This window comes from Colius striatus, chromosome 8, assembly GCF_028858725.1.
Source record: "Colius striatus isolate bColStr4 chromosome 8, bColStr4.1.hap1, whole genome shotgun sequence".
Lineage (NCBI taxonomy): Eukaryota > Metazoa > Chordata > Aves > Coliiformes > Coliidae > Colius > Colius striatus.
Genome location: NC_084766.1, coordinates 11,524,519 through 11,548,751, shown reverse-complemented (window position 1 = coordinate 11,548,751; position 24,233 = coordinate 11,524,519). Strand labels below are relative to the sequence as shown.

The window sequence follows — 24,233 nt, the reverse complement described above, 5'->3', positions numbered from 1 at the left end:
CATTAACAGCACCCTGCATTGTGGGCTACCCCATTATTTTGATCACAACCACAATTTGCTTAATTGGTATTCCTAAAAAACGACAGAAGACAAGTGTTTGCAACAATTAGCTGTCGTTTCTCATTTTTCCTTGAGTATGTTCTGCTCAATTTTTGATGTTTTCTAACCAGAACGCTGTTGTAAAAATTCAGATATGTAGCAAAGAAAAATCAGATGCTTGTTTTATTTATTTAGTCACTGGAGGCACACACTCTGGTTTAAATGACAATGGATTATCTGACTAAACTGTTGGGGGAATATTTACTATATCTTTAATAAGCCTCTCTCTCTCTAATTCTTTATAAAACGCTTTGAAGGCTCTCCAAATTAATTTTTTCATTATTAAACAAGCATTTCAGATTTGTTATCTTACCTTTCATAATGTCTGCGAGTACATGTAGCAGCACTTGTGCTTCCAGGGTTACCACCTAATTCATCATAAATATGTTTCCATTGTCGACGGGCTGTTATCTGTAAAAATGGCAACGGAAAATTTAATCTCGCATCTTTACAGATTCTACAGTGTTTGAGTTCACAACAACAAATGTATGTGTGACACTTTCAGAACAGCATGTACTACAAGCACTATAAAAGCCCCTACAGAACATATTCTGTGATTGTGTGATATAGAGTGCACGGAGCTTTGGGTGTCTTTTTTTTTTTTTAAGTTAACACTACGCCTATTTTTCTCTCTCTAAAATGGAGTGATCTGACTGATTCATTACCAAGTCACAAGCAATACAGCCTCACAAAAGAGAATCTCAATCAATACAGGGTCATTAACCATCAGAAGTTATGCAGACAAATCCCACGGTGAATTATGAAAATGAAGCTCAAACCATACTCAGCACAAATAATGATTACATAGTTATTTTAACTGAATTAGAGAAAATAAATCTGCTGCAAAACCCAAATCCACCACAGAATTCTGTAAATCCACAAAAGCATAGTCTGTAACTCTATATGTTACAAGCTGTTTATTTTTATCCATTTGTGTCAGTAAAATATATAGATCAAATAGTAATGAAATCTTAACATACTCCAATGTTAATATTTGAGCTATGTACTTTATTGGACCACGCTGATGAAAATAAACATCTTGTAACATATTGAGTTGCAATACCACGGCTCTGGGTTTTTGTACAGAAATTAGGATTATACAGAATAACAGATGGAAGATCTGGCAAAAGAATTGTTTCTGAATACCACTTCATTATTTTATATATTCTGCTGTATTTAAAACAGGAAGGAAAACAGGAATAGGACAAGCACAACAGATCACCCTCTTTTGCCTGCAGCTCATAAAGAAGGCCAGTGGAAAATTGTGGGGGCAATTTGGGGAGAATTTTGTCATTTTCTGTGGAATGCTGTGGATTTTAATATATTCAGCCCTGGAGGCTTCTTTGGAGTTACCCACAGAGCAGTCAATGGCGTTTACTGAGGAGCTAAAGGCAGCAATCAGAAGAAAACAAATATTACAACTTGCAATCTGACGCCTGTAATTTTAATCTAAACAAGAGGAGATAGCTACCATCATTAAATATTACAGGGTGAGAGGCGTTTCTTTTTCGCTTAATCTAAAAGGAAAATCCTTCCTCGGCAGAAATGATTCACCAAAGCCAAAAGCACGGCTGGGGAGTTATCATTTGATACTGTTACAGTTCATTGTTTGCAGAGTTCTCTTTGGAACACATCAGCATCTTCTATTCACTACGAGTACCCGTACACGGTTTGCACCTATAGATACTTGGCAAAAAAAGGGGGCAGTATTTTATCTTAAACCTTATTTAAAGCAAAATGGACCGACTGCATTCACTAATTTTATCTTCTGTCTTCTGCAACAACCCAAAGGCCACAGACACAAGTCAGAGAGACTGCAATTCAAAGACAAATTCTGCATAAACAAAATATTTAAATAGAAATCAAACCACTCACAGAATCATCTGAAGATAAGGTTTATTTGAAGACTATTTTGTTTAGGTTCTTATTCTGTCTCTTCCCCAGGCTACTCACACTTCTACCTATTATTATTATTAAAGGGCTTGAAGAACTGGAGTCCTAATGAGCCATAAAGAACATCACCTCCTGAGAATATGAACAGATGCTCCTTCTGCAATCTGAAAGGTCAAAAAAGAGTTGTACCAAGTTCCCTGCTGTGGAGGAATACCTGGATGGTAAGCTACCTCTGGTCCTGCCTCCCACACCTATTCCACCAGCCCTTGGGACAGCAAAGGACAGAGGTGTGGACAGACAGCCTTTGCTTTCCGGTAGCTCACAAAAATCACAGGTCCCCTGAGGAATGCTGTAAGTGGCTTTACATGAAATGAAGTCTCTGTCAGCCTCAGACTGGCGGAATAAAGATGGACAAAGCCAGTCTCAGGTCTGTGCTCCAGTCTTTTGCCAAGCTCAGCCCTTTGGCTAAGTACAGCGATGCTGTGCAGAAGTAATAAGGGAAAGCAAAGGATTAGTCAGCAAGAGAACTACTACAAGTTCTGTTTTCAAACATCCCAGCATGACTAAGAAGCATGGTCTCCATTTCCAAAAGGAAAATGTTAACGTTGCAGCCCAAGTCTCATTGACCATAAGCTGACTCAAGAGTCAATACTCAAGCTGGAATATCAGTAAACACAAACAGCTTTCAGGGGAAAAGAGAATCCCATTGAAATCCTTCTACCATTTTTGGTGTCTCCTTCCTCTGTGCTACTTAGAATAATAGCGCTTACACAAACATTTGCCCAGCTTTATCCAATTCTGCCACTACAATGGACCAGAACTCCTTGGCAATTAGCAAAGCTGTGCCCTCCCATGTACAGAGCTAAGTTTAAATTTGACACTCCCTGAAACAATTGTATTCTAACAAAGCCTGGGGCTGAGTTTTCCCCTGCTCTGGAAAGTTTAAGTTTTTATGCTTAATAATCTTCAAAGGACTAAACTAATTGATAAATTATATTCTTAAACAATCTGAACAAAATGCTGCACTGTGGAAACTTCACAGTTGCTCACACAGGGCAGCTGTGCTCAAGCTGGATATTCATGTTGGCCACAGCCAAATCGAGGGCTGCTTTCTTTTCTCATGCAAGTCCCTTTCAGCCACCTCAGGGACTAGGAACATATCTTTAGGAGCCAGGAAAGGGCAGTGCTTGGCAGTCTTTGCTTATGGTTGCTGTTCCCACCAAAAATGCCTGCCTTGGATGATTTTACACAGCAGTTCCAACTCTGAAAGGGCTCACATGTGCTCCCAGTTAGCATGACCAGGGTGTATGAGGAACAGAAAGGCGGATAACAAAAGGTATGCAAATGGTAAAACATTTCAGCCGCCTGGGCAGGAAATTTCCCATAAACATTCAAGTGGGAAGTGTTGGGGTTTTTTAAGGGCGTAGAGCTACAGTGGTTTAAGACAACTAAGACCTTGCAAAAACTTTAACAAATGTCCTGAGCACTTTCATTTTTACAGTTTTGATTAATCCAGCTTCAGCTTTCTAATGTAAGTTGATCTGCTCCAGTAGAAAACATGCAGAAGACAAAGAACCTGTGCTGCTTTAGTTCTCCAATTTGATTTTCCCTACTCCTATCAGTATATACATCCCTTCCAGTTCCTGCTACATTTCTAAAAGTGCAGGATGCTCCAGGCTCATCTACTAATCAAGGCAACTGCACAGGACAGCCTCATCTCTGACAGCTTCCCATGCAATGCTGGCTTTACTTTTCAAATAGTCATCCAGTTTGCAGATCTCTCCCTACAATTTGCTCCGACCTACAGATTATAGAATCATACAGTCAGTTCAGCTGGAAGAGACCTTTAAGATCATCGAGTCCAGTCTTTGTTCCAGCCCTATCAACCACTAGAGTTGGGCCCACCAGAAGCTTTGAAAACCTCCATGACATCTTTCCCAATTTGGAAATCTCCGTGACATCTTTCACCACGATTTGGAGTTGAGAGATTGATCTCTCCAGTGACTTGAAAGCTGATCTGATCTGGTTCCTCTAAGCACAGTATTAGGCAGTGACTGGTACTCAAGAATAACCAAATAAAAGCGACAACCTATTAAAGTAGGGCTATTTATAGATATGCTTTTGAATGGTGTTTTCTGCTTTCAGAAATCTTAAGGTCTTCTGCACTGCAATCCCAACTCCCAGCTCCCTTCCTCATGAAAAGGCACCTTGCTTATTTCCTGATGCAAATCTAACAGTGGATTTTCTGGTCATGGTATGAGATGCTCGCAACACTCTTCAAAACAGAGCTCTGCCAATAAGCTCTGTATGAAAGAAACCTGGGTGGCTTTGCATTCCACTGATATATCAGTTTCTTTAGGCCTGCACGGACATAAAGCTGCTGTACATGTCAATCATTAATTTCTAAAAACTAAAGCACTTTACTGTGTCTTCCAGGAGGCAGGAGCTATATGTTGCTACATCCCACCAATATTTGGCAAAATTAAAGCTGTTACAAATTAAAGCTCAAGATCTCCTTAATTTTCTTTTTATCTTTCAAAGACATGTCCAGGTAAAGGCCACTCAGCACCACAGCCTTCTGCAAATATGCACTTCTTTTCCATTGGCCTAAAAGGCAAAACACCACTTCATGACTTGCCCAGGACAACTCTTCAGTTAAGTCTTGGAAGTTTCCCATCTATGAACTTCTGCAACTTTTACTCACTTGATTTACAGTGACTGAGAAAATTCCAGGCAATGGCTATTAAATGCCACTACAGCTATGTGACATTGTTTTGTATTCCATCCAGGAATTTAGGGACATTTTGAATCATTCATACTGTGAAGGTCTGCTATAGAGAGTGCTTTCCAATGCACTCTCCTGTCGTTAGTAACAAAGATGCTCTTTTCATGTATCTTTGTTGAGAAGAAACACGATCCCACCAATTCCAAACAGACAGCTTCATCTGTTAAAGACTTTAACCAATTTGTACGGGTTGCTATTTTTATTAAGCCTGCATTATATCCAACAAGAAGTATGTGGGAATGGGGTATTACAGAGTTATAGATGACAACTAACTAAGCATTAGTAATCAAACTGACAATGGACAGATGAGAAATGACCCCTCACAAGTACTGTAACTGGAGAGCCCTTAAATAATACACAGTCATGACTTGACACTACTAGATATTCCATATGTAGAGTCCATATGCACAGGTAATGCTTTCTTGTCAAGCCTCATGGGATCCACTCCAGTCCTCAATACATGACAATAAAGGAAAGTCAACAGACGGCTAAAAAAAGTTTACTCTGCATCTCAAATACAGTCCCTGGCTGTTTTCACTCACTTTTAGACCCTTAACTGACAGGGCTGGACTCATGAGGTCTGGTACTGTTCTGTTAATCTGGGCAGAAGCTGGAAAACACAGTACATAATCTCTTCTTGTTTCTCAAAAAGGTTTTTACAGCCCTGTTGAAGCATCTAAACACTGAGGAGTTGGAAAAGTAAGGGGATGGAACTGAAAATAGGATATCATTGTTCTGCCAAATACAAGGATGTAAAGTTAGCAACTGCTTTCACTGGGAAGGTTTCTACACTTACTATTAAAAAAAATTAGTCATCTGACCATTCTTAAGTTCCCACATGGTATTTTAACAAATAATTTATTTGTTTCCTGTTCATAAAATGAGTGTTGTCCTGAACTCAAGTATCTACTTTTAAATATTCTTTACTTTACAATACAAGGGAAAAGACCCATTTCTATCTCAATGCACAAACTGGAAACTTGTGTGACATTTTAAACCAAGTTATAAAAAGATGATGGAGTCCCTACAATGGACAAATCACTTGTTCAGGTCAGACGGAAGGATTCATATAGATATATGTGTACTAATCAAGGTAGGTTTGAGAAAGCCTTTGCTCTGCACATGACATCATCATCAGTATACAGTGGCACTGTGCATGTGAGGGGTGGATTCTGGTCACTACTGAAACACAGCACTCAGTTGAAATTTCTACATCTAAACAGACCTGTCTAAGATTCTGAAACCGACACTGAGGTCCATGTTACCCCAGTCATCCACTGCCTTGCTGAAATATTACACACAAATAAACCACAAAAGCCTCCCAGCAATGCTCATCATGATAAAATACATACTAACAAATGCAGCTTGGATGATTATCAGCTGGTTATAAAATAATAAAACCCAGGGTGTGCACAGGTCAAAGTGTTGCAACAGCTATTGGTTTTACATTCAGGGAATGTAAAGCCAAGGCAGATCCATATGGAGGATGAGACTGTTAACAGAAAAGAAATCATCACCTCCATGTACAACTTAAAATGCATCACAACATTCTTCCCAAATTTGGCTCTTCTGCAGAGAGCACAGGCACTACTCTCATAATAAAACCAGGATCACTTCAGCCAGAGTCACTCTGAAACCAAAGCTGGCCTCACAGGTACCTCAGTGGGTGTAAGCTATGCTTGCCTCTTCTTGATCAGCAAGCAACTGCTTAGTTGCTTCTCTATGATGAATAAGCACCACAGGTATATTTTCATCAAAGGTGACAAATGCCCCTAAACAACAGAGAACATCTATCACTGAGAAAAGGACAGAGTTTTTTGAGACAAGGGTGGACTGATGCTACTCTGGTCGACATCCTCATGCATATGATTCTTCCTCTCTGATCCTCTCACATTTCTGCTGTCACTAGCAGACCTGGCTCTCTGGCCTTGCGTTCACAAACTCACCATGCTATTTCCTGCTCTGGCCCAGGCACAGAGGCTCACCTTCTCCAGCATCTCTAAATCCATACCTCTCCCTCTCATTTTGCACTAAAACTCAGCTCTCTTCAGCAAGTCACCTGGTGTGAAAATCACCCACCTCTCTGACCACTCTGAACGTGCCACTCTCAGTCTCTCTCCCGGCTCTTCCCTTGTGCTCTGGATTAAGTTTAAGATTTTTGGCCCTCATTTCCATTGCACTTTACAACTCACAGCAATTACTGTTGGCTCACAATTGCTGTAACTATCTGTCTACGGTAGCTATTCATTCATATATACCTATGAGCACACCTACGCACACATAAGCATGGTATGTGCTGATTAATGAAAGATAGGGGAACCATAAAAGCCAAACCAAGCACATATTTTTGTTGAGAATGTTAGATTTCACGTTTCACAAACCCCAGCCACACCCATGCTCCTCAACCCTGGCTGCTGATTTAGTGAGCAATATGCTCACTATTGTATGGAAGGAAAACAGCGAGTTTTGTATTTGGTTCAAATGACTTTCAGTTCCTTGACAGCACGTTTTTTCTTGTCATTTCTCTACAGCACAGATATGTCCCAGATTACTTCGTAAACAAAGCAAAAATAATTTCTTTCATCCAACTGCGGCAGGAACTGAACAACTTAATCTGATCATTGTGTGCAAAGAAAATATTTCCAATGACGACATCTTCCTATGTCAATTGGTTTTTATTACAGATGTCATCTCAATGTGCCATATTAATGCAGCTCTTTCTTCTCATTTCAAGATTTTAATCTAAGTTTGTTGCTCTAATATTTTATTGCTTCAAAATACATGCTGTAAAATCCACGGCCATCAAATTTTCCTATGAGCTAAAAATAAACTGCTCTTGTCAGATACGGTTAGCTGATAAAAAGTGTCAGAGACTTTTCTGAATTACTTTGATAACTTCCTGTTTATACGGTACTGACCCTTGTCTAATAAAGATCTTTTACACTTGGAATAAGAGAAGATACTGCAGCATACTATTCCTTAATGGACAATGCTGATTACTTTTGAAAGCCTTTAATACATTTCCCATATTAGACATGAACAGATGTCAGGGATGTTGCCAAGTGAAATTTCTTTTATGCAATCTTGGCTTGTTGTACAATAATAGCCCTTTCTCAACATGGGAAAAAATTACAGACCCAACTAATTTCCTTGACAGGGAAGAGTTACATATGTTTTCCACTTGTAGTTTTTACGACAAGTTTACAATTTTGCCAAACCTGGAACTAATTGGGACTGTTTCCAAAAATGGTCCAATAAACCCACAATGTGTACAGCTAGTCGAAAATGCAGCAAATGATTGTTTGCTTTTACCTTTTTATTTTTTCTAACAGGGAAAAGTTAGATTGCACAATTATTTCATTTAAGTTACTTAAACACTTACTGTTTCATATCCTCCCAGTTTTTGAGCAGCTTGAAACATAGTCCAAAGGTTAACTGTTAGAGGGACAATAAGTATTTAGATAAGCATTGCATTAACCAACATATTTCAAAGAATTGTAAATTAAACAGTTTAAAAAAGAAAAAAAGAAAAATAGAGGAGAAAAAAAAAGCTCACAGCCCCTGAAAAAGCTCCTGTGAAACATTTTCCAAAGAGGTATTTACATAACCTGAAGAGTAAATATTAGCCCATACTATATATATTTTTAATTGCATATAAGTGAACACATTTGGATTCCTTAACAGGACTGGAAAAATAAACTGAGACAAAGGTAATGGGCTCATTTGACTTTGCTGATAAGAGGCATGGTATAACGACTGCAGCATGTTTCCATAACTTTGATAATGAAAATTACTTATTGGGAATGATATTGCTTTTAATTATTTGTTTAATACTGATTTCATTAGCAAGCAAGCATGAGGCACACACACAGAGAACACCTATTGATTAAACAACAATATCCAATATTTAGTGCAGCTCAGATAATAGCCTCCATGATCAATAAACAATAAGTTGCATTCTAATGAGTCCTGTGTGAATGAACCCAGAGGGAGCACAAACGAGAATTACCATAATAATTATGGTCTGGGTGGTTGTGCCTTGCCCATGGCTGTGGGGTCGTAGGAAGAGAGGCAATTCCATTCAAAAGACGTGTTGGGAGATGCCTGCTCCTTCCTGCAGAACTCCTCCCCTCTCACATGCTCCTCCTCCTGGCCCACTCTCCCATGGGGCCACTGCTTGCTGATGGCATCTTACTTGATTTTATTTATTTATTTTTATTGTACTTTCATTATATCTGATTTTAATTGCTTTAATTTGATGTCTTAGCTGTATGAAAGGTGTAAGCACTATTCCACCAACAAACAGTGATTCCCCACAGAGATATTACAAATACCTCAGGAGAGACTCAGCAATAACGCTGCGGAGCACAGAGGATGGGATCTCTTCTTCTGTGGGGGTACGCTCTTGTGGTAGTGTACATACTGCTTCTTCCCACTAACCTATTTATATTGGCAATGTTTTCACACATCTTGGACAAATAGAGAGCTCCATCCTGCAAACATTTCTGCTCTTGTCAGCATACTTGGCATTTAAGTATTTGCTGGATCAGGCCCCTAAGTTATAACGAATGATAGGCAACTTCCAGTGTATTTCAGCTAAATGTTAGCAGAGGGCCCTACTCCTGGTGGGGAACTTTAGAAATAATCTCGGAGCTTGCCTTTCAAACCCACCCTGTCCTCATGCTTGAGGGAGTGCAGAAGAAAATGGGGTAAAAAAAAAAAAAATCCCCTCTTCAACACAAAACGTTCTGAAAGCCTCATTGAACCTTGCACTGTTTCACAGCTATCAAGAGCTTTGCTTAGGCCTTGATTTAATCTGAATCAATGCATAATGCAACGAAGCTGTTCATAGTACATTAATTTTACTTCCATTTCAAGCAGCCAGTTTTCAGACAAACACTGTAATCATTCAGAGTTATATAAGTTTATAATGGCTGCTGGAGGCCTGTTGCAATCAGTGCCAATTGCTATTAGGTATGTAAATTGTTATGTAAAACATACAGGTTTGACATTCTTCATCAAAATAACACATGGTTTTAATCTGGGAGATAAATTAGAGTAAATAATATTTCAATCCATGCAGTTTTCCCTTTAAGGAAATAAAGTATAATTCAATCTACAGATAAGGAGGAAAAATATCCCCATTTACAGCTTTTGTTGGAAACTCTGTAAGATCTACATTGCACTGCAATATTTATGCAAAATTTAGTTACAACTGTATCTTCTCCACCTACAATTGCTTTACAGATTGTGGCACTACAAACTGTACATGCCAAAGCAATTCTAAACATTGCCTTTCGTATTAAACAGATACAGTCTGGTTTTATATTCTCCAAAGTCAGTAATTCATTAACTACAAACACATTTGGGGGCTTAAAAAACACGATCCCTTTTGTGCCTTTCTTGACCACCTTTAAATGTCTTCCTTTAATATTTGTCCTTTCATAAAGAACATCTGGGCACAATAAAGATACGTCATATTATTAACTCAGAAGAAAGGCATTACAGACACTGCAGATTTACAAAACAGAAAACTAGAGAGTTTTCAACATGCCTATTTCTAGTCATAATCAGTGGATTTAAACCTATAAATATCCGGCAGCAACTACCCCAGAAGAAGGAGACGCAAATCTAGGCATAAGACAGTGAAATGCCTGGACTGGAAAATGTGTAGATATAAACAGGGTTCCCTCCCCCATCCATAAGCTTTTAAACAGGCTTCGTGTTCAAATGTGTTCTCCAGAGGAGCCAAATCATCCTAAAATGTCAACGAGAAAGTGAGAAAAAGGATACTTACTCTGCTTAAAACCTAAATAGGGTATTCGTTCAATTGGTGTTTTCCTTTCTTTCATATATTTATAAAGAGCCACAAGGAAAGCCTGCTCATCAGCTCTGCATTCTTCACCTATGGCAATCTTTGATTTATCCTCACTTGAGCCTTTTTTACAGTTGCTGTTGTTATTCTTGGGTTTGGGCAAAGCTGACTTAGCCTCACATTTTACCTGGGAAAAGAAAAGATGTCATATCAGATCTGAGTAACTTTTAATTTTCACTTAAGGAACAAACACCCTCTCCTAGCAGAATGGCTTGTTGAAAAAGTGAAGGCCAAACCATGCAACTGTGTTTCAGAGGAAACAAAGGAAGCTATTTATAGAGCTAAATGTCTTGTTCAGAATCTTAGTCACAACATTTTTAAATAGTCACATCTTTAAATCATTATAACCCATTGGTAACGCTCTCCAGATCTGCATTTTTATGACTATACATTGCTATGTCACAGACAGCTCCCATCTCTCACATACACTTGCCATTAGCAAGTCTAATAATAACCCTTGTTCCAGGATTGACACCGAGCATTGTCAACTCCTGTAGTCACCCCTTGGAGCTGAGGGTGCTCAGCCTCTTCCAGGAATGCTCAGCAGCCAGCTCTGAAACAACACATTTTTCTCTCCTTTGGCCCACCAAAACAGATGCAAACCCTGGCAAGCCTTACCCAGGCAGAGCTCTCCGCACACGGGTGGAGGTTCTCCTGGAGCGTGGGACTTAGGTTTGAGCATCTGCTTAAACTTAAACCCAGCCCTAAGCATTTAGACAGAAGCAAAAGGCTGGTAGCTGGAGCCTTTCCTGGTAGACACCAGCAGCCCTAATGCACACGAGCCCCAGAGCTCCACGTCTCCCCCTGGCCTCCCCAGCAGACGTGTGCCAGTCAGGAAGTCAACAAATTGGAACCACTTTACTTCTCATCAGTATTCAAACGCGAGGAAAAATATCGAGGGAGACTGGCTCAATCCTGCAGCCCTCCTGAAGATAATCCTCTCATTGAATCAAGCAAATTACACCTTGAGCATCCCCAGAATTTATGTATACAAAACTCAAAAGAGCAGAACCTTGGAAACTGATGTTTAAAAGCTCTCTGTGACTAGGATAGGATTGAAACATTTCAGTGGCGATGGCTACATGTATTGTGGATTTGCACCATCTCTTCAATGCTTTTGAGTGCTGTGAGGAGTCTTCTGGCAGCTCCATACCCCATTCAAGACACCCCATCCATTGTGCTCCAGAGGGAGAAGGGAGACTGTAAGGGCCAGTATTTGGTATTTTAGGTGCACAGAAGAGGAGAGGATTCCCACTGGATGGGAACACAAGAGCTTTTGGTCAAGTCAGCCATTGAATTTCCTCACCTCTAAATCGGGTGCTTCCTGGATGCTCGTTGACATTTTGGAAGTGCATGCTATGAAGAGCATTACATATGTGCAGTCACTGCAATGGCTACAATATGCTTATTTTATCTCAGTAAAGCAACCCTGGGTCTTCCTATGGCACGAGACACCATGCTTTGCCTTTTAGTAATAGATATGCTTGTTGATTAAACTTCTGTAAAGATCCCGGGTTTCATCCAAAACTCCATGGAGCTAATGGGATTTTCTTCCTATTAAATGAATTTGGATTTCCTCATTCACTTTTCACTTCAGAGCTGTAGTCCCTTGACTTCTTTACTTTGGCTCCTTGTGAAATTATTTAACAGCTTCCCCTTACGAAGTTTAGATTACATTGTCATAGTTTTCAGCCCTATACCAGAGTCTGTGTCAGCATTCCCAATATGAACCCATGACTTCAATAAGTTTGGGATTTTTAATTTGAGCTGTAAATTTATTGCAAAGTAGAACTTGGAAGAAATTCACTTGGCGTCGGAACAATTTTTCAGTTTTGTCACTCACTTGCTAGGTAAACTCAATCAATCTTTTTAATGGATTTTCTTTACAAATTGAACAATTCAAAACTATGTTTGCAGAGATGGTCTGGACATGAATACTAAATGAAATCAAGGTTCGCTGCTATGCAAGCAAACTAATGGCAAGGGATGTTACTCTGAAGGAGACAAAAGGAAAAAAAAAGAAAATAATGTTCAAAAAGCCATCAGGAGTGAGAAAACCCCATGTTAAACACAACCTCCTTCTCTCCAGTGCACAGAGAAGTGAGGTCAAAGCACCTGTGAGACTCAAAGGTGCCAAAATGCAACAGACAGACTCCAAGGAGCATGAGGTTCAAGGTTGCAGTGTTTCACTCGCGCAGTGTTCAAGGCACAAGCCTCACTTTTGGATCCTCCCCACCATCTGACAGGAGATACAGATGAATGCCACAACCAATGATTAATGAGAATCAGAAGGGCCAAATGACATTCTGGGTAACATTGGTGCAAATCCAGCAGAAACATATGAAAGTCAGCAGGAGTGATGCCAGATTTGCACCAGGCACCATGATCGACCCTTCTCTCTCAAAATACAATCTTAAGTCTTCCTAGAAGGCAAAGATCCAGAGGAAGGTCCCGAATGTGGATTTTTGCTTGGTTCTGCTCTCTTCTCTGGTCTGCTCAGAAAAGTTGAACAGCTCGGTTATAAAGGAAGACTTTGGTTTCCAGAGGAAGAGTTAAAGCTCTTTGACTGTAGCCTCAATGTGAGCAACAGCTCCAAAACGGAACTGAGGGCTAAGGCCTTGACCCAGCACCACAGTGTGAATAAGCTGAGGGTGTACTGAGGTGGGCTGTGGGAACATCTGACCACCTCCTCCTGTGCATTCCTACAGAGACGTATGATCCACGATCAAACAGCTGGTGAAGGAACACTCATGGGTACATCCATGTGATAGTCTTCTCCTGCCACAGGTCACACACAGCACAGACCACTACAGACCTGCATTTTAATGTTTGAATCAGAAAATGGCTGAGGCGCTGAGAATAAATCTCCAAGTCTGAGAGCATGCCAGGCCACCTGTGGCCACAGGAAAAGTATATCCTGGCAACTTTTAGATGCATTTTGCAGATCCTGCTGTACAAACAAAGTGAGAGATTTACTTCGGCATTTGCGCTAGGAGATGTAATGAGTAGACTCATTTGGGGACATTTTCCATGTTTAACAAGTTAATCCTCTCAGCTCTTTGAAATGGTCAGATTGGCCAGTTTTAAAAAGCCTCATGGTGCATTTCTGCATACTTTGAATGGGAACACATTTCAGGAGCATGAAGCAGGTACAATGAGGGTCACGCTGGCGTCTCCGAGTCCCAAAAGCCTGTCCAGCACCAATGACACGTGAAGTATGAAAGCCTCCAAAGTCCTGGGAGAGTATGGAGAGAAGCCCTTGATATATGCTTGGTCCAGGAGAGCTGACTCTGCCTTAGTAGATGGCCTTGTAATTCTTGTGATTTTTACATTCCCAGTCTGGAAGGGAACTCCCCTGGTATATTCCTTGTGATGTAATAAAATCGGTGGAGTGACCACTAAGAGATTAAAAGCAAGAAGTGGTTCACAGAAGATGCACTTCCCCTGGCAGCACCTGTAGGTCCAGGACCACATTGCCTGTCCTGCTATTGCTCTATTTTTAACAAGCCACCTATCCTAAAATTTACTCAGAGCTGTTCCTATGCAGCCAAATGCTCTTCTGTGTCAGCTAACAGTAAAAGCTTGCAAAATGATCTACTCATGATTCACGGCAAACATGCCTAATGAGAACTAAGTTGTAAGAAGGTACAAAGCTTTCTAGTTGTTGGCAGTTGAGAACATGAAATCCAGGAAATCATTACAACCATGTGGCGCACGATAGTCTCGACAGGCTAAAACCAGTCTTCAGAATCCCATTTCTGCCATTTCCCGACCCAAACCGTAGAGCCACTGCATCTCTTTCAGAGCCGTCGCCCGGTCAAAGGAGAAAGAAGCTGCTGTCAGACACTAGGTGCCATGATCAGAGGATGAAAGCAACACAGTATCGCCAGGACCACTGCTAAAATGTTGCAGCATCTGACACAAGTGGATTTGTCTCGCTTACAGCAGCAATGTTGAACCCTGCTCTCCACGGACCTATTGTCACTGTTAGTTGGAGATGGAGCATGGACAGAGGAGGAAAACTGATGGTGCACCCCAACATGGAGCCTAAGATGATGACTTAACATTCCAATTGTTCCCAACAATAAGACAGTAGGTGAATCTTCATTCCCTCCCCTTCCCCGTAAACCCATAGGCAGGGTCTGTATAAAATGCAATACATCTGCTGTACAGGTTTTCGTATTCACTGCCCTCTTATTGCAGTGTATTCACAACCCTGAGACACAGATCGATGTGAAGAGACACAGTGAAGTCAGTGTAACTACATGCAAGGACATTATATCATGAGCACGTCTATTATTTATAATGAAATTAAGCTGGCCAAGATAATTAATGCTATTAATATTTGCACAATGATGAGCACAGTATGACTAGATAAATAGGCAGAATTACTTCTTATCCTCCCATTTGACTAGTAGGGTGAACCCACATATAAACAGAGAGGAGAAACAATTTGGTACGAAGTGTAACTGTTGTTTTTAATTATCTAATACCTACATATCAGGTGCTGAAGAGGCAGAACCACTCATGCTACAGTCCAGGATGCTTTGATAGCACAGTCCACGCTACAGTTTGCTGGTAACATCTTAAGTGGAAAAAGGCTTTGGGGAAAGGGGAACTGAGGCAAATTGAGACATTTTCACACCGTTGGTTCAGCACATTCTTCAACGGAGCTAAAACGTTCAGGCAAACTCTATAGTATCCGGCAGGACCCTGCAACTCAACACACCAGGATCCATGGCCTTTTACCATGCTTGTCTAATACGATAGTACAGGCTCCAACTGAACACAATGAGGCACAAAAAGAAGAGAAACAGTGACTTAAGGGCAGAACTCCATCATGAACTTCAGCCTTTTTTATATTCGTCAACAGAAGGCACAATTTTAACTGAACTCCTAGGGAGGAGGAGGAGGTGGAATTTAATTTGCCTTCCTATGAGAAACTGAGAGCAGAACACTTCCACTTGACCTCTTTAACCTCCTAATCTCCCAGGACATTCACTGTGTACAACAATACCCACGCAAATGGATCTATAGATTCACTGTATTTCCTAAAGAGATGGTCACAACTATGGAAGCATTTTTCAGATACATATCCATCTAATTTGTTGAAGCAATGCATTTGGGAGGAGTTGGCCTAAAAACTCAGTCTACGCAAACCTGTTTAGCTGTTTATCTCAAAAGTATCACAGTGACAAAGTTCTGCCTCAGATAAACATCTACAAGTATTGCTCTAAGTAATTTTCCATCTTTGCATCATACAGTTTCAAATTAAATCATCTTGAAAGAAGCTATCTGTGCTGCCTTTCTTTTTTTAAAGAGAAAATCAAATTCCTATTTAAAACCACACAGATGACATAGAAAATAGGATATAAATTGCACTGCAGAAACTCCATTTTAAAGTATTTTAAGGAAAAGACAGAAACCCATAAATATCTAAAAGATTAAGTCTATAAACACAAATCAATGATCCAAATTTTACTTGCAGTATGGGCTAAGCACTGCAGCACACACAGAAGAGTCTGTAAAAGCATGCACTATTCAACAAATGCTGAAACATGCAGCTCAGCACTTAAAGAAACAGATCAGATTTTTTATGTGGGTTTTTTTTAACCTTTCATACTGAATTTCTGCCTTTATCTTTCTCTTCCGATATGAAAAAAAAAGTTGAGATCTTAACATTAGGGTAATGTCGTTTGTGTGTGCTTCCTAGAAACCATTACTGAAGCGGCTCTTGTTTCACAGTCTGTTTATCTTCAAACTTATATTTAGAAGTACATTGTAACAGGGTGAGCTGCTCCCAGGTTTATTTTTAATTCGAAGACACTGTCACAAACTATGTTTGTGTGTCACAGAATGTGAAAACTAACACTAGATGCCAAGAAAGCTTAAGCACTACCAGTTACCAACAAGCTGATAGCATTAGGTTGTTAGGTGATTATAGCTGCTGGTAACTTTGAACACACACACACACACACACACACACAAAATTTAAAGTGAAGAGTAAAACTATTGGGGAAAAAAACCCCCACATTCATCTTCCCAAGAAAGTAAGTTACATTCTAAATTTGAAACAGCATGCTGGGAAACAAAGGCAGAGCTGTACCTAAAAAAGAAGAGTGTACTGAAAAGAGTATTATTAAGTCATTTACCTTGGCAACAGCTTTGCTTTCAGAATTATTGTTGGAATCCTTAATGCCGTTTAATGAATCTCTTCTCTGTGGGCAAGGCTTCTTTTTGCGCGGTCTGCCTTTAAGATTTGGCGCTGAAAATTAATGGAGAACAATTTGAGCACATTGTCTTATGCTGTATTCTTAACAGCTGAAAGCATAATAAATAATTCCACTACAATCAGTCACAGAAATGTACACATCTGTCTACAGTAAACGCTTATTACACGACTCCCATCCTCCACGGGTTACATCTTGACACACTATACGTTTCTATAGACTATCCCCCAAGTCTAATCTATTCTACTTTCACATAACTAATTAATATAAAGTCAAACTCTGGTCTCCTAAGGACTCAGAGAGAAAGCACAATTATTTCTCCCCGGTACAAAAAAGAACAAAATAGAATATTAATAAGGTAACTTTGCATTAATCAGCCTCCTGCATTTATTGTTTCTAATCTTCAAGTACGAGAACTAACTACTATTTCCAACTTTGGGAAACATCTGGTTTTGGAAATGTTCTGAAATACTGAAATTCCTTACAGCTCCAAGAAATGTTTATATATCCTGTCATTCTTGTCAAAGTTCTTCTAAAAAAGTTTTAAAAAAAATAAAATTACACCCGAGTCCCGAAATGGATCAAAAAAAAGCCCTTAACAACTAGTTCTGGAGTTGACAAGTACTGAAATAAGTGATTGATTGTTTCATAAGGGTTACGTACCACACATATAAATTAACATGAATCACTTTCGGTTTTGTCCAATTCTTAAGATAAAACAGCTCTGAAATAGCACAGTGACTAAATCCTAACTGTGCTGAGCCACATGTAGAATGGGATATGGATCATCATTAAAAAAAAAGAAGAAAATTAAAAAGTCAGACTCATCTTTCACTAGTGGTATTACAGTATAAATTATGATCACATATAGAAATAATGGATGAAGCAGATGTTTGCTCATTATTATGTGTCCTGCCTGCTTTTAGATTTAAAAATCAGCCTCCGACTACTATGGCAACAGTTAAAATGATAAACAATCATTAACTAATGACTGTACCAAAGAAGATAATTTCCTTTAAACCTTTAATTTCTAGGTAACCATTGTTTTCATTACTTAAAGGGATGATTAGAACAATGTCAGAAATCTAAACACCACAAACCTCTTGAGTGCCTTCTAATTGTTTCTAATCTTACATTTGTCACACAGTAAGCTAGTGGTTTCAGGACATTTTACATTTTAATTAGTTTGCAAACACAATAAAGGGTGCTAATTTGATTTTATAGTTTGAGTAACAGTGTCATATTTGGTCTGTTCTGAGAAAAAGAAAAGCCGTGAGTTTAAAACCAAAAGTCTAAAAGACACATCCTTCTTCCCCCAGCACTGGCACACGGTGTATATATATATATATATATATATATATATATATATCTATCTCTATATGCATGTGCATATGTGTGTAAGTCCATATTCATATCTATATAAAAATATGTTTATCTCCCTATAGAAATATCTCCATCTATCTCCAGTGAAGCACATTCTGCTTATTGAAAAGTACTGCAGAAAGCAATTCTGAAATTGTCATCTGAGGCTAACATGCAAAAATCAAACAAAGAGAGAAAGAAATTATTACCCATTCCAGTCGACAAACATCTGCCTGATTTATATCTGTACTCATGAATGCTACAGCATGTGACTGCACACTACGTCGCTGGAAGTCTCGACTTGGTGTGGATGTCAGTCTTACACAAAATGAACACTAAGAGTATTTGCTCATTGCTTACAAATCCCCTCCCCCAGCCGCTCCATTACTCATATAAACAGAGATGAGCGACTCGGCGGGAGCGTGGGATGAGCTCGGAGGACTCCAGCGCCGTCTGCCAGACTGCCAGCCCTGGCCACGCTGCCCTGCCTTATTTATAAACCCTGCTCAGCCCTCCAACTTTGAGACCTTCCTGATGCCTGCTTTTTTTTTTTTTCCTTTGCACACCACCTGGATGGGATGGACAGATCCTTGACCATGGGTTACCCCAGCAGTTGGACCTTCTTGTAAAGGTACTGAAGAAAATAGAAACGTTCCCTCAATTTACTGCATCCTGGCACATGTTAAAATGATAACCTCCGAGTGAATGGGTGTCCTGACCTGGTCCCACCAACGTCCAGAGAGATGTGGTTCAGCTGGGATCAAATGCACTTGTGAATTACTTTTTTTTTCTTTTCTTTTTTTTTAATAAATAAGGAAACTAGTTCAAGGCTCAATGTTTTCCAAACATGCTTGTTATCCCAAGTTTTGGCACTGTACTTTGTAGCACATTATAAAGCACTCCCAATGTTTTGCTAAAAGCTTTAAAAGCAAGAAGGCATTTGTTCCCAAATTCCAGGTATATTGAGCTTGCATATAAACACTGTTTGAATTGGAGCCTTCCAGCAGCAGAACTGGCACGACCCCACTATGAAATGGGGTATTTGCATTCTCTCTGTGGCTCAGGAGCTGCAGCTGGGAAGATCTGTCTGCAGCCCACATGAAGACCGTCCCACATGCCCCATGGTACAACTTTTAAATCACTTGAAGCCATTCCAGATCAGGCACACAACAGGAAAGCAGCAGTAGGAATTAATACCAGGAGAGAAGGTCCTTGCCTCTAGTCTCTACTCTGTAAAAGAAAACATCTGAAATAGTTCCAGTCACACTTGAAACAATGCCATGAACATTTGCTCCCTAAATCATGATAAATAAATGCATTGTTTGAAGGTTATTTATGTTTCAGCTATATCAATTTTGAGCTAGGAAATATGACTGGGATCGAAGAAATAATTTACAAGTCACATACTTGTTTGGGTTTTTTTTTAACATTTTTTTTGTTTAATTTATGAGCAGATTTCTTGAATTTGTTATTCCTAATTACTTTAATGCAATTTTACACACATGTTGTGGCTTAGTCCTGTCAGTTTTACTGATGACACTGAATGTTCAATATGTACTGGACAGCTAAGTTGAGTATCCCATGGTGTTTTCTGCTTCTTAATGGAGAAGGACTTCTGGCATGACTACCTGAGAATATCTGAAACAATTCAATTTCTTCACATGTTTGTGCATATGGCTTTCAAATTCATTTTCTGAAAGCATTTGTGGCAGTGAGACCTGATAACTTGTACATTCCCAGAAGGTGAGAACATAAGCGAAGCAAACTAAAGTAAAAAATTGAATAAATAAGGACAGAAAAAAGTTTGCATTTATTTGCCACCTCTTTAGTCTAAGTGTCTGAAACAGGAGTAGGAGAAATATGACACACAATCAGTTTAAACACTTTCTTTCTTGTGCATTTGACAACATGTTTGCTTTTGACAATTTGTGGGGATTTTTCCCCCCATTCCTTCCTTTCTTTTTGCTTCCTGATGTATATGAGAGAGGGGAAAACTCAACCAATGAAGTGTTCACATTGGAACCCTGGATGGGCTGCTGGGAACTTTTATTACACCTACTTAGGTGGGATTCAAAGGATAAATATTAGTACAGCATAGATGCCCTGTACACTTGAGGTTTGGGATGCACACAGGGACATCCCTATGCTTGAATCAGCAGGTGTCAGTGCCCCAGGAGGGCAGAGCTGCTGCTGCTGACCATGGCAGGCAGGCATGGAAGGGCAGAGACTCACAGCCCTGACAACACAAATAACTCAAACCTCCAAGCTCAGACCTCTGGAAGCTAAAGAGTATTTGTCTACTTGAAGCCCACACATGTCTGTGCCTTGCTGACTTAGGTCATCCCAAGTTAGCTAGTCATCACAAAGGGCAACTTCATTTAGAAAATGAATTGAACGGCAATGCACAAGAAATTTCCTTCCCTGCAAAATCTGCACGTGTAATAGCAACCTAGAGCTCAGCAGGGAAAGCTGCTTCACCTTGTGAGTCCTGGCAAAAATTTTAGGTATGACCAGGTAAAACACAGCCAGCTGCAAAACACACAGTGCAAGTCAACACTCCTCATGTTCTGAGAGCTGGAGGAGTATGAAGGCATGCTTCCTACCTTAGGCTGGTTAGCTTCCCCATACACATCGTCATGCTGCCTGCTACCTTTAGCCATCATCAGGAGTTCAGAGAGACCATTTCAGCAGCCCTTGGATGCCAGTTTAACATCAGCATGCTGTTTTCTTGTTTCCCTGAGGGGCAGATCCAGCTGGTGCCATTTAAACCAACCTGCCCCTCAGAGCTCACCAACCCAGCTGGCCCTGCAATGCAGCCATCACCACTTGCACTGCTGCCTACAGATGAAGAGGATGCTGAGGCTGGAACATGAGATTTCATAAGGAATCAAGAAAGATGACTCAAATGTAAGTGCAGGCATTTGTAGCCATAAAGAACAAAAGGTGTGATTATTAACTAGCATGCGTATGGTGTGGACTTTGTTTCTCAGCTGACTACTGTTTGGTGGTAAAAGTCTTGTGCTCTCAATTAAGTGAAAGCATGTGAAATGGGTATGTCATGAACATCAACAGTTACATAAGCCATGATGACAACCATGTCTTAACAGCTCTCCCCCTTCTGGAATAGGTCTTATTGCCATCTCAGTTGTGAATTCTCAGGGAAAATTATTTATAGGAAACTGCCCACTGACAGGAATGTTTTCTTCCCCTCTATGTTTGAAAGGGTCCCTGGGTGTTGTCTAGAAAGAGGTAGGCACCACAAATCACACACAGATTGCTACTTGCCATTCAACTGCTTGCCTGTCCCTGATGCGCTGCATGGCAGGAGAGATTTCATTTCGAATCATTCCCACACCTGCCTGGGCCACCACTCCTGCACATGGCTCCCTCTGAAGGAGAAGTAACCTTCTCAGCTTTTGCTGTTTGCATAGAGGAAAAATCTTTTGCTGCCCACAGCCATGCTGAGTTCCTTTTCAGCACTCCTTGGGCTGTCTAGAAACTCCCAAGAGTTTCTAGTTTACAGGAGAGCAAAAGGAGGAGCACACAGCCATGATTTTGCTTAGTAGGGAGTGAAAGAGGTGAGGTGCAGAAGCTGCCACCATCACCTCCTCTGTACAAATCTTAACTCACATGCACACCTGCCTTTAAAAAAACAAAAAGCATTTAGTCCCTGATGTAATGTAACTGCCCTCAGTAATCTGAAAGTAAGATTTAACAACTCTTTTCTTCCTAGGTGGAAACTTGTACCTAACTGCCAAAGCACCAGCAATGCCCTACGGGTTTTTATTACAAACTGTCACACCTGAGAGGTTAAATGCAAACCCTGGGTTATGCAGGGCACAGAGAGACAGATGCTCTGTAGAAATACACTGGCAAATCTTTGCTGACTAAAATGTACCCCTGTAAGAAGCTGACCTGGTGATCCCAAAGCCTGTTCTTGTGAGCTGCCTACAGACCACCATAATCAAACAAAGACAATTCAGTGGCAGCTGCAACAGAGAATTAAAGATCAGGTGTTGGAGATAAGCTCACGGTTAATGCTGCTCAGACCAGCCAGATATTTCCTCAAAGCTATAGGTCCTTTCTGCTCACGAAGCTACGAAACAGCATCATTACTCAAAAATTACATCTTCCCCTCCAGCACTCTCATCAGCCTGTGCAAGCATCAGGATATTGCAGGTGATGGGGAGAGGGCAAGAAGGTGCGAAAGGAGACAGCTACACTGCCTTCACACTCGGAAAATTCACAAAGTTGTGGCTGCTGCTCTCCTGCCACTACCCTCATCATCTGCTCACCAGGACACACAAAACAGAACTTCCAAACCTCAAAACTCCTAGCTCTGATTAAGTCCAAGAATGGTAAGTCCTACGCAGGGGAAAGAGAAGTATCCAAGAATGAAAGCTGCTGAGGTCAACCATGATTAAACATTCCATATGGTGGAAAAGTGCAGGCCACCACAAGAAGACAGCACCTCCACCAGCCACCTTCTTTACCCTGTGTCCCCAGGAAAGGGAAATGATGGCTGGACTTACCATCTCCCTGTTACCAAGTCTGCCTCGCTTGAGCCATGTCTACACCAAAAATGCCACTTACTATGTACACATGGCCAGCCCTAGATGCACAAATAAGTCAAGAGACAATGGCTTCGGCAGGCTAGGACACAGTAGAATGATCTCTTTTTTAGGAGTCCAATTATCATTGGAAGGCCAATGAATTCAGTCCTCTCCATAACACTGTTGTCTAGATACACACATTTTGGCTGACGGAAAAGATGTGTTGTTATAGGGAGGGTGTTAATAAAATAATGGCCTTCACACAGCTGAGGTCAAGCTATGTTGGCACTTTTCAAAGTCAGTGGTGTGGCCAAGTGTTTTTAATGAGCCTGGAATGCATTACCTCATTTATCATACCTGGATCACTTACTCATGCTAAGTCCAAAATAACCTTGGACCTTGATGGTTGCTCAACAAACCATGTAAGTAAAGAGTTCTGTACTCATGCCTAAAACATGTACCTTTTTCTTGCTTGCTCCACGTTACTTATTCTAGAGAATACCTAAGCAATTGTAATCCCCATGATCAAAGTTCTTGCCTTGTCCTAGCCTCTCTGATCTGCATAACTATTTCCTGATATGACTTTTGGTTCTGGCTTGCTAGTACTCCAGTTTCTCAGAAAAACTTCAAATGTAGAAGAAAAAAAGGAACAGGGAAGAACAGTCATTGCTGTATTTTGCTGAGGAATGTAGCAGGATAGCTGCTCAGCATTGCTAATGCACTTACATCTTACACTGCCAAACAGATTCTGTCTGCCTATTGTTTTTGTGACCATGTTTCTGTCCCGTGTAAAGATGAAGGAAAACGAAGAAACAGCTGCATTTTTGCCAATTGCAGGAGTATGGCAACACAAAAATCCCCAAGTGAGCTTGTGAAAATGCCAAGGGCCATCAGCAAGGCCATCAGAAGATCTGGGTGGGCTTTCAGGTGGGCTCAGGAAGTAGGCGAACTGTAAACATGAAAGGTGCAAGTGCAACAGAGGGAGGTAATCACAAATCTGGGATTAAAGTGGACAACTGGAAGATGCAAGAAGTTAATGAACAGTGCTGGATTCAGAAGAAAAGTGTGCTCGCATGAGGCAAGCTGCAGCACACCTGCTAAATGCATCAGGTCTTTCCTCCCTGTAGGATACCTTGCAGAACATCTCCTCACAAAATCCTTTTGCACTGTGCCAGTCCTTCATATGGCTTCCAGTTTTCACACACATGCATGAAAGCTGTGATACCAGAATGCTTGGCCCTAAGCTGCAAGACCATCAGTAGGTACAGAACAGACTAGGAGGCTTTCCCTCTTAGGCAGGTGGAAACAGTAGGATGTGTCAGATCACAGAGCTATTAATGATTCAGGTGCCAAACAGAAGCTGGAGGTAGCATATGGAAGTGCCTGGCCATCAAAGTCAAGGAGAGAAGAATGGTCTCGGATCTCTAGAAAACCCA

General features: G+C 40.5%; 1 protein-coding gene across 3 annotated transcripts in view; it reads right to left on the bottom strand.

Annotated features, from left to right (window-relative positions):
* The window catches only part of ARID5B (AT-rich interaction domain 5B), a 119,966-nt gene that overhangs the window by 20,049 nt on the left and 75,684 nt on the right, over nucleotides 1-24,233 (bottom strand). For all 3 annotated transcript variants that reach the window (XM_062001575.1, XM_062001576.1, XM_062001574.1), the window contains 4 exons: nucleotides 16,805-16,917; nucleotides 10,575-10,779; nucleotides 8,160-8,212; nucleotides 413-510 (listed from right to left, as the gene is read on the bottom strand). In XM_062001575.1, coding sequence (XP_061857559.1) covers nucleotides 413-510; nucleotides 8,160-8,212; nucleotides 10,575-10,779; nucleotides 16,805-16,917 — 469 coding nt within the window. The remainder of the gene's footprint in view (nucleotides 1-412; nucleotides 511-8,159; nucleotides 8,213-10,574; nucleotides 10,780-16,804; nucleotides 16,918-24,233) is intronic.